The 11,719-nt window shown below is 40.8% G+C and overlaps 1 protein-coding gene across 1 annotated transcript; it reads left to right on the top strand.

The window, feature by feature from the left end:
• Positions 1-30: 30 nt before the first annotated feature.
• limd2 (LIM domain containing 2) lies at positions 31-11,618 on the top strand. Its single transcript, XM_010744948.3, has 4 exons — positions 31-253; positions 8,092-8,136; positions 8,377-8,513; positions 8,607-11,618. The coding sequence occupies exons 1-4, from the start codon at positions 251-253 to the stop codon at positions 8,764-8,766; spliced, it is 345 nt and encodes a 114-aa protein (XP_010743250.1). The 5' UTR covers positions 31-250; the 3' UTR covers positions 8,767-11,618.
• Positions 11,619-11,719: the final 101 nt, after the last annotated feature.

Raw genomic sequence — 11,719 nt, 5'->3', positions numbered from 1 at the left:
AACCAATAGCGTGCGACATCCTGCCGGAGGAAAAAAAAAAAAAAAAAAAAAAAAAAAAAAAAGAGAAACGCTCTGTTGAAAAACGAGACGAGGAGCGAAGCGGAGGGGAGAAACTCACCGGCACCGGGGGCCAAGCGTCTACAACAAAGCCTGCCATAAAAGTGAATGAGAGAGCAGACATCCACCTCCAGCCACTGAGAGAACAGACTCTGCGTTTTTGAGCCAGTGTGTCGCAGAAACAGAAGCGCAGATGGTGAGTGCTTTTTCCTCGCCTGTTTGCACCGTGTGTGTCTGCAGCCTCCCCTCCCTCTCTCGCTGCTCTCCTCTCTGCTGCTGCTTCTTTTTGTGTGTGAGATGAGGTGAGGTGATGATGTCCGTCCACTGGCTAAACCTCCAGCTAACCATCCAGAAGCCGGGTTGGCTGTATAAGCCACGGCATGGACGATGCATATCATTTAGTCTAATTAACAATTAGAGGAGATGTAGTTTCGGATTTAAAGGTAATTGAAAGGGCTCGTCGTCGTCGTTTCACAAAATGCTACGACCACACTGCCTGTGTCTATTAGTTAGCATGCTGGCTAATTATTCTCAGCCAACGAGGGGATTTAAACCCACCAAATAAAACCATTGCACCCAACACACATGCTCCATGCTCGTTCAGATCCAGCCCTCCATAGCAGATGACTCATTTGATTGTTTCCCTCTCCTTATCATCCCTTGTAAATGTGTTTGTTATGTGCTGTGATTTTATGTTTTTGTTTTGCCTGAGCAGCAGTTTCCAGCTTCAGCAGATGGATGTTTTTGTTTTGTTTTTTGCAAATAAATGTTATAACCTGGCTCCAACCTGCTGAGTGTTACGTAAATGTCTGTACTAAAACAAGCAGGTACATACAGTGAAGTAGTCTGGACTAGGGATTTCTAATTGCTCTAATCAAATCTAATCTAATCTAATCCCATAAACGAGCAAACACCAACAATTAATCAAGTTAGCACATGAATAAAACCAGAAAATCCATTTTAAGCCCGCTGACTAAAATCCATTGTGATCAGTGCGATGGTTATGATGGAGGTCTCTCTGATCGTTACTTTCACATTAGTATCCTGGTTTTGTCCTACTTTTAATCTTGTTTTGTATGTGACATGAGAAACCCGCTTATTCATATCACCTGGTACCTATCCGTGTAACAGAGAGTGATCAGATACCCTAATCTGGTCTTTACATGCCACAGCATGTGCAACATACCCAGGTTTTTCAAACCCCGGGATAAGGGCCAGGTTTGAATCCAGGATAAGATGTTTACATGTGCGACACATAATTGGGATTCTCCAGAAGCCAGCTCACAAAGCAGAGCTGAATGCTTCTTTTAAACAACACGCAAGTGTCCCCAGACATCAGTGTGGGAACTGAAACGTCTTATGAACTCACCTAGAGCTGCTGAGATTGTCAGTTGAGTCATACCAAACGGATGAGTGGACTGGATTAAACCTCAGCGGATTCAAATGTAGCCTAGGTGCAGGAAAACATGTGTTTCACTCTTAGTACAAATTTCTTGCCCATGTTTGTGTTGTCGAGCAGTTTACAAAGTGCTCTGTGGTCTGGTGAAACCATGTTTCATCCATTCAGGGCACCACATTTACAACAGCCTGTCATTATATCCCTGGCATATGGCGACAAGGCTTAAGTAAGTATATGGTCATTTTCATTTCCTGCCACCGTCAGTGGGCTGCCTAACTGTAATTTCATTCAGAGTTGACGGCACGGATTGACACCCTGCTCTGCTGGCTGATTTATGTCAGTGCTCTGATGGATTTAAGAGGCTGTTGTTTCAGTTCGACTTGTTCTAAAGAAAGTAAACAAATAATGCAGATTTAGACCAAGCTCTTTGCACAAAGCTGCAGTGAGGACTAATAACATTTATTTTGTTTGACCATATGCTCTCCTGTCAAACAATTAACCATTAACGGCACAAAAACCTGATTTTGTTGGTCATGTCAGAAGTGCCATATGTTGGGAGGAGGGGTGTTTTTGTGTTGTTAGATGTGCAGAATAGTATTAAATGGGTCGCCAGCAGGTTCAGGCGAATGAGCTGCAGGCCAACTGTTTTTAAATGGCTGCATACCTGTCCCTTTTTCACATTCAGCATCACGGTCTTGTGTTACAGTTCGGGTTTGCTTTGAAAACAAGAAACGCAGTCAGGATGGTTGTGTGAACAAAGGAACAAAGCCTTTTCTTCAGGCCTGGAAAAGATGTAAATGTTTCTCAGTATGATTTTATGCTTTTAATGAATTGGAAGCAGAGGCTAGTTTTAGATTTCATGATCAAGCAATACAATTGTGACTTTGGACCATGAACCTGTACTGGATTTTTATGGCTCAAAGACTTGGCACATTACTTTCACTTTCAATTGTTTTCAATTTATTTCATTGGCCTGACATGGTTCACTGCTTAGTTTAATGAAAATAAGATCTCTGAGACGATTTCTAGTGAAGAGTTCAGCTCAACTACCAATACAGCAACAAATCAGTTCAATAAGATGTCAAAAGCCACTAATTGCCTTTTTTTAATTACTCTATTTATTGGTATTATGTGATCTTTTTGCGATCCAGTCCAAACTCCTCGCCCTTATTTGTCTAACAGCTGCTCTCTGCTGTTTAAGTGTTATCCTCCGTATTGTGTAACCAACAACGCGCTCGCATTGCTTTGCATCTCCGTGGCTGTGAGCACTGATGTCATGTAGGTTATCTGGTTTGAAAAGACTTCAGGCACACTGCTCAGAAAGACGTTTAGAGTTTCCCACAGTATCATCACACAACAGTAGACGTCCTTTGACGCCTGTAGAGCCTTGTGGGATTCTCACTCTTAACTCAAACTGTCTTACATATAAGGAGCTCGAGTTCTCCGGTTAAGGAGCCTTAAGTGTGAGATGGAAATTTTTTGCGATCACAGAGCAGATATTTGAATGGGAGATTCTTTTCTTGGCGACGAGATGGGGCATGTTATCCTAAATTCCACTTCACGGAGGAGAATTTGGTTGTGAAATGTCCCCCTCCTCTCGAGTCCATGATAACATCTGATCAGGCATATCCCTTGAGGCTGTTTTCTTCTCCAGCATCAGCCAGTTGCAGAAGGCAGCGGCCTCTCGCTATGTCATGTCAACACAGGCTCCAGGTCTTCAACACATTCTTTACAGACAATCACTGGTTTTGTTGTTTTTGTTCTTTGCAATTTTAAGTTGAAAGTGTAAACAGACCAGCTGCTGCAGCATACCATACCAACCATCAGACATCCGAGATCTGAACACAGTTTGGCTTAGGGTCACTAGACAAAAATAAGGGATGTAATACATGTATTCTTTAACAGACATGGTATTTGGCTTTCTGACTTAATTATTACTGTCAGATTTAATGAATTGAAAATAGTTTTTGACCATGTTTTAGCTTGGTGTTATATCCCTGACACAAACAGAGGACTCAAGTAGTTTTAATTGGGCCCTCGGGCAGCTTCTTCAAAGAAGTCACAAAAGGATATAATTAGACAGACGCTGCAGTGCACAACTTAAGGTTCTGTGGACAAAAGTTGCTGATTACTAATTACAAATGAAAAATCAGTATCACTTTGTCCTGAAGGGACAGCCTGCTTCTCAGAAGTCTAGTGTTTTGTTCCCTTTACTTTTATAAGGCTGGAGTTGGGACTTGAATCAACAAAACAACAACAAGATTAATCCTTGAAGTCATTTTCCAAGCAAAAAATGCCAAACATTTCCCATTTTCAGCGTAAATTGAGCATCTTTAGGGTTTGTGCTGTTGATAAAACATTGGAAGTCCGACATTTGAATATGAGTATTTGCAGCTTTAATTTTTTTTTTCCACTTTCTGCGAGCTAAGCAGTTTTTAAGTGCTCCTAATGCTGCACGGACATAGCTGCATAATTGGATACATTCTTAAAAGGTTTTTATCTCGACATTAGCAGCCCATCCAGACAGGAAGTGAAAATAACAAGTGTCTGTCTGTCAGCTGATTAAAGACATAGACATATAGAAAACTGCCCTGTCACTTTCTGCAGGAAGCTCTAAAAGGGAGGAGAAGTAGCGGCTGACCAAACGTCGCAACATGCTACCAGATATGATTACTCTGCAGACTGGCGTTGCGAACATCCATCTGTACTCTACTGTTTCTTTCTAAAGCCAGTCAAAAATCATATTCAGCAAATACTTTTCCATCGCAGAAAAGTTTTTCATGAACCCCCGAGCATCTCGTCTACATAACTTGTTCAGTTTTGACATGTTCAGAGTATTGATGGAAGGTTGTTGTCAAGGGGAACCCATATATTTTGCCCTGCAGCAGCTGTTTTAGTTGTTGGATCAGTGCCGTGACTTGCAGGTCTAGAAAGTGCAATATGTAGTACGACGCTATCTATCGAAAATATTTGACTTGAGACTCATGGTTTATGTTGCTAGTATTAGCCTAGAAAATGTTTTTATGATTAGTTTGAAGTTTGTGATAGATGGACTTATTTGGTTTGTTTTTTGAAGGATGAGGTTTTCCACTCCGCTGTCCCAAATGATTAAGCAATGATCAAGTTTCTAAAAATAAGGGATGAGAAGGGAAAGTCTTGTTTTGGATTAATGACATAAGACATTTGTTAACATAGCGCCTGCCTTCCCTTCTAGGGGCCTGTTGCAGTGAATCGTGCACCATAGTGCGTGTGTGTTTTCAGCGATGATCAAGTGTGAAGCGGGAGGGGTTTGTGCTATTGTGTTGTGTCCATCAGCACTAGGAAGGGAAAAAGGGCAGATACTACTTCCCGTTTGAACTCTTTACGGACATCTTGACCTTTAACCCCTGTAATATTCTTTGGAGTTGTTTTAACGGTTCTAAATGGCTGATTTACGTCAGCAGATGCCTCATATAAACACTGCAGCTTTAGACAAGAGGGGTCTGGTTTGTGGTTTGGGTGCCTGCTTGACTTCAATAACAATGAAGGGCTTGCGTGCATTATTTTGAAATTGATTTCTATACTACATCCCCAAATTCTCTTCCTATTGTATCTCTTCCTTATTTTGAAAGAATAAGGCCAGACATGGGTGGTCTGTGCCCTTGGGGAATTTGTGACAGTAGTTGTTTGAATGTTTGCAACTTTAGTTTGATTAATCTTGTTGGTTCAATCCATACAAAAACACAGGTTGTTATCTGCCAGGCAAGGAATAGCTGTTTTTTCCTTATTTTTAGTCTTCGTGCAAAGCTAAGCCAACCAGCTGCTGGCTGTAACTTCATATTTCCCATACCGACATGGGAGTGTTATATACATATTTCCCAAAATGTCCTACCAAAAGCTGGTTACAGCATGAACACAGAAACAGCCACAGGCAGACATGTGCAGGTGCGATTAAAGTTAAAGCAGGAGAGCGTGTGAGTGATTGATGCGCTGAGGTGAGAGTTAAGCCTCTGTTGCAAGACTATTTCAGCACTTGTGTGAAAGTGATCTTTGTTTGGTGGGATACATCTCTCCAGCTGGCTCGAGCTGCTCACACACTGCGTGTAAATCGCTTCACAGATAAAACAGTGTTGGGCATAGCAGAGCTAATTAATTAGGCTACAAACCTTCTTTATTTATGTTCACACTGAACACCTTGTTCTGTGCTCATGAAGGCTCTCCATTCCCCGCCCCTCCATGTACTTGGTGTTGTCCCCTGTCTCTTTGACCAGCTCGAGCTAACTCGTGTGAATTCGCAGTCAAGTCATTGGGACGAACGACAGTTGCTGCCGTCCCCGTTGCGAGACACAGGAAGCCTCTTGTGTCACTTCCTGCCACATTCTAACTGCTTTGTGGCAATTGAGACTCATGTACATATAAGGCAACAGAAGACAAGATGGCACAAGCCAATCTGAAGTAAATGTGTGTGTGTTGGAATGCATGCCTACCCCTTAACATGGTAACTAATCTCGCTGTGTTTTTAAAAAAACATTGGCAATTCTGTGCCTTCACTCAGATCACTTTTCCTTTTTTGTTTTGTTTTTTTGGCTACATTAATTTCATGATTTCATGTGCACAAATAAAGCCTTTATTGACCTCATTTTCCTGCTGTTGCAGCCTCCCACTTAAGTAGACCTTCTCTACGACTGTACTGTGGGAACTTTACACATTCAGGCATGAGTTCTCGGCAGTGTTAAGTAATTTTAAAAAAAAGATCAAAGTCATGTCAGCTTATCAGTTGTACTGCAGAAACAGGAAGTGGTTAAGCATGCAACCTGCTGAATAACCAGCGACGTGTGTTCTGTCTGCTAAAGAGCGGCAGCATTAACTGAGCTAAAGAGGAATCGGGGATGAAGAGGAGACTGCAGACAGTTGGGATGTGATTGCATCTACAGGAAGCCGCTGATCGTTTCAAAAGCATGTCATGTTGTTTCCTAAGTGCAGGCAACACCCTTGCTGTTCCGCCTACTCAGTTATTTGGTGGTGCATTAAGTTAAAAGGGTCAAAAATAGTATGCAAAGTACAATAGAGGCAATATGCATATCATAAAACTATAAATCTGTCAACCATCAGAGATATTTCCATACTGTTTGTACAGTGGTAGCCATGACTTTAATATCTCTAGTTGTATTAGGCTCACAGCAATGTTGCACATGAGTGAGCATGACCTCTTTTGTCAGCATGAATCGTGTGCTTAATACACTGAAAAGTTCGTGCCGGCCATGACAGCGACATCTTTTGAAGTTGGGATGACTGAACACTAAGTTCCAGTGATTTTATTACCCATACTTTGAACATAAATGGTCTTTTCCATGGTGAGTTAAACCATATAAGTGATACATACACCCACCTGGTGGCAGTCAACAATCCGTGACTTGAGAAAGTTTAAAAAAAAAAAAACTTGCTCATGGTAATGTTGGATTTTTTTCCTTTTTTCACAGTCAACATTTCCATCACTGTGCCAGACTCTTGAATTGTTTTTTTGCTTACAAGGCAAGACATTTTGCAAGTTAAAGAGTGCTAAAATAAAATAATTTTAAACAGTTTCCACTGAAGCCAAAGATCTCCTTCTCTTTGCAACTCTGGTAACACCCCCCCTCCACCCCAACCTCTACCACTTCCTCCAGTTCCAGCCAAACGGCCTTACATAACAGGGGTTTAGCAAAGTCTGCAGTGGACTTTTCCCCCCTGCCTTAAACAGAGGCTGCCCTTCTTCCCCGCACAGTGGCTTGTCCATGGCAGTTACAGCGTACATGCCTGAATGTCTCTGTGTCTGTTTATTATCCGCTTGAACTACCTGTTAGCCCTGCTTAAAGATGTGGCCATGCTTGTTGCTGCTGGAGACTGGCTGCAATACTCAAGAGGGAGGATACAGTCATTACTACTGTGCAACTTCCTCCAGCTTGAGATCATGCAAATATTTCTTACTCTTAACCTTCGGTGCGCCTGGGGGGGTGGTAGTCTTTCAATTCCTCATCTCAACAGTAACCAACCTGTAATTAACTGACAAAAAGGTCAACACAGCACCAGAAACGTCATGACTTATGTTATAAATGAGCCTGAGAATTAAAGAGTAAACCTACGATTGTTCATGATTGTAGGGTTGAGTGAAAGAAATGCTTCATTACATGCGTGGATTACACAGCTGCAAGAACATAAAGACTAGCAGAATAGGTGTCAGTCACAGCGGGCTCTCCCATCATTTCGAAGAGATTATTAAGAGAGATATTACCCTGTGAAGTTTCTTAACTATAAGGCCGGTTCTGATCTGCTCTGCTATGTGGAGGACAGCCCCATGCAGAGAGTCCCACAGCTCAGCTCACATGACCAGACAGAAGGCACCTGATCCTCTCCCAGGGGTGCAAAGAGACAGATGGAGCAAATAGAAAGAGGGGGAGAGAAAGAGATCAGATTGACAATACTAACACACTGGTAGAGGTAATAAGAGGACAGGGGAAAATACGTAGTTGTTTTTCTCCCATCCATGTGAAGCTCTTTGTTCCTTGTAATCTGATAGGACAGACATCTACTGTTGATTTCACGTAATATTTGTTGTTGCACTTGAGGCATATCAACATACATTTAAAGGTTACATTTATTTGTCTTCGATTATGCAGGACACCCGGAGCACCACTGAAGAGAAACCTGTCCAGCGATCTAAGGTAAATATGCATTGTCTGTCTTTTCGTCCTCATCCCTCATTCATGGGTCTCTCCTCTTTTTGTTTGCGTTACTCTTGGCCCACTTCACTGCCATCGGCCTTTTGATCTTGGAAGCAAGGAAAGGAAGTCTTTCCTGCATTTGGTTTCTTTTGTATACGCTAGCTTTCATCTTACTAATAGAGGCCCAGATCACTGCCTGTTTGTGTGTCTGGTAGTAAATCTGTATATTTATGTGCTCAGTCCTTCAGCTTTAAGACCCAAAAGGAAGTCTGTTCATCATGTGGGAAGACGGTCTACCCAATGGAGAGATTGGTTGCCAACAACCTGGTCTTCCATTCAACATGCTTCTGCTGCAAGCATTGCAATGCCAAACTCAGGTGACTATATATAAATGATAATTTTCCTGTGTGCAAACTTGACTTATGCCTTTTGGTTTGTGTATAACTGTTTGATCTCTTCCATCTTGGCAGCCTTGGCACCTTTGCGGCTCTTCAAGGTGAATTCTACTGTAAACCCCACTATCAGCAGCTGTTCAAAAGCAAAGGCAACTACGACGAGGGCTTTGGACGCAAACAGCACAAAGAGCTCTGGGCCTCCAAGGAGACAGAAAATATAACAAAGACAGCATAATCATGTCTGCCTTTCCCTTCCCAGCCCTGCATCTTCCTTTTCCTCCTCCTAACACCTCCAATACATCACGATGAACACATGCCTCATAGGCTGGGGCACTGTTAAATTACCCACGCACTCACTTGCTTTTTAAATGCCATCAAAACAGATACATGCACAAACAGCTAGGAAATGACTGGCCAGTCATAATTATACCACTTAAGAAATAATATTGGGGATATATTTTGGGTTTGGTTTTAATGATATCTGTATTTTCGTAATTTTATTTTCCTCTTTGGAATTGGTAGTTGATTGTGACCAAAAGACTTCTCCAGTATGGGAAGTATAATAATAATAATAATAATAACAATAATAATAATCACTTTTATTTGGATTTTCTTATTCTTTTGAATGATTTCCACCCTTTTTTTCAACAATTAAACCGTATGCTCAGGCAAACAACATAGGGGTTACAGAGCATCCATGTTTGGCAGTAGAGCGTACACTCAGGTCAATTTTCACCCAAGGATTTCAACAAAAAAAAATAAATACTCCATGGTTTTCACTCATTTTAACAAAACACAAATCAAAATAATATTCCTCAGTATTGTGACTTTGCTGTCAAGTTTGTCAGGTTATATATATTTGAGGAACAAACAGGGTACAGAGTACTGTAAAATAACCGCACACATCAGCAACAGCTCACCTCTCGTGTTTTCATTTTTGTGTTTTATGGTTCACGTCATCCCATGGTTTCGTTTCGTTTTATCGACCACTTTGAATCTTATCCTTGCATGTTGGGATGACTGGGTCTTAATAGCCTTATCTTATGACTGTAACGATCTTTTTTGTGTTGTGAATGGTTTTATTTGTTCCATTGATGCATAGGAAATCACCTTTTAAAGTTTTTAGAAGCACTTGAGTTTGGATTTGATTGATGTCACGGCATAAATTGATCCTCTCTGAGCTTTTATGGTGAAATTTAAATGGAATTCTCAGACTGTGTTTTGTATACTATCTGTACATAGATCTGTAGTTTGTGATTAGTGAACATTCCCCACCATGCTGTACTCTCGTCTTTGCACATATGACCACACACGATCACCAGACAAGATGTTGATAATCACAGAGAAACTGAGGCCTCGTGCGTAAACATCCCTCGCTCCGTCATATGGAACATTTTAGGAAGAGCTGTAAACGCTTGAGTAAATAGATTACAGTTGCGTTTCTGTGTCACATGAGGATGTTGATGGACAGAGCTTAAGCCTTGCAGGAAATCGCACAGTTTGGTTCTTTCATCATTTCACACTTGTCAGTTGTTGCCGTCTTGTGATGACTTCTCCCTTGCTGTATTTGAGTGTGTTCATATAACTGAACCGTTTTTATGGGGATGTAGACAGATCCGAGTGTCTTGAACATCCATTGTTATTTGTTCTCCCCTAGTACCATCTAGTTAGCGTGGACAGGTTTCCCCTTTTAGATAAATGCCTTCCTGTTCAAATCTCCTGTCTTATGAGCTAAATACATCTTAGCTAAATACCTGGACCTATTTCTAAAAACTGAGGTGTCTAAAGGAGGGTTTGTCACAGTATTGGTCCCCTGATGTGCTCCTGCATGCTGCATGCCAAACCCAGTGCAGAGCACACTCTGCTGGGGAAAGTGTGACAGTGTCGTCGTATGTGAGAGGAAGAAAAACTAAGTTGCCCATGAACTCAACGTAGCCTTTATTCAAAGTTTCGGAATACTTTGCCTCGGTCTGCAGTGCAGCGACTGCACTCAAGACACTTTTTATCTTAGTTCATTCCAAAACTTAATTAACCAAGATAAACAGGATTTCCACATCTATATTTCATTCTAAACAAGGATGAGTTTAAAGCCATTCAGTTATCTCATTTTAGAACATGTCTGAATACCACTGAGACTTGACTTGACACTTGAATGACAAAGTACTTTTTGTGACTGAAGGTTTACTGTGAATCTGAGCATGCTGTGCAGAATGGAAAGCTAAACTCAAACAGATGGACTTTTTCAAAAGAGAAGCCTTAGAAATAAATAGCTGACCTTTATAGTTTTTTTTTCAAACAAGATCTTTGAGTACACAGATCTTTACAAAGAAATCTCCTGATTATGCCTTTTCAAAAACAGACCTGCTAGAGCCCCACTATTAAACATAGGATTACTTCACTCAACCAGCAGCCATTTTTCCTATCCAACCACTTTTTATCTACATATAATGTACAATGATTGTGTGTGTCAATGTATATTTTATATTTTCCCTTTTTTTTTCTTTTTTCTTTTTTTTAAAATGGTCCTCTGGATCCCTGAGAATGCTTTAAAATCAAGAGTATTGTATCTAGAAATGCTGTCTTTGTCACTCTTTGTTAGCAGTTCGCCAAGGTACAACTGTAGAATCTGTGAATTGCAACTTCTAAGTGTAACAGAGCAGACAAGGTACACTTTACACTGGTGCCAAGTGGCTCAGGTGAATGATTGCAGTGTAACGTTTTAAATGTTAAACCTGTGAGTCATTTCATTTTTGTGCTTGATGTGACCTTTTCAATGCTGTTGTCATGAAGACATTTTAAATGTATGCATCCTTGAAAAATGTATTCTATATTACAGACTTGACCTGTGGATTGAGGTGGCCTTACAGCAAAAGAACGCTTGGACTGTGTATGCAGTCTTTCTCCTCTATTCTCCCTTCTCTCTATTGCTTAGTTGTGGTATGGAAGTGTAACATTTAAAAATGTAAGCGCCCCCCTTTCTACGCCAATATACACAATCATTTTGTGCATTCTTTCTTTTCTTTTTTTTTCTTTTCTTTTTTTTTTACATGCTTTTTGAGAAAAAATAAAATGCTGGTGTTGATTTAATGACGTTATTTTGGTGTGTTTATTCATGTAAAGATTGCTAAAGCATTGAATTTCCTGGAGGTTAATAGCTGACTGTTTTAACCCAAGGATATCAAAGCTTT

This window comes from Larimichthys crocea, chromosome XII (genome assembly GCF_000972845.2).
Source record: "Larimichthys crocea isolate SSNF chromosome XII, L_crocea_2.0, whole genome shotgun sequence".
Classification (NCBI taxonomy): Eukaryota; Metazoa; Chordata; class Actinopteri; family Sciaenidae; genus Larimichthys; species Larimichthys crocea.
Note: the sequence above shows the minus strand (reverse complement) of the source record. Positions and strands in the feature narration are given on the sequence as shown.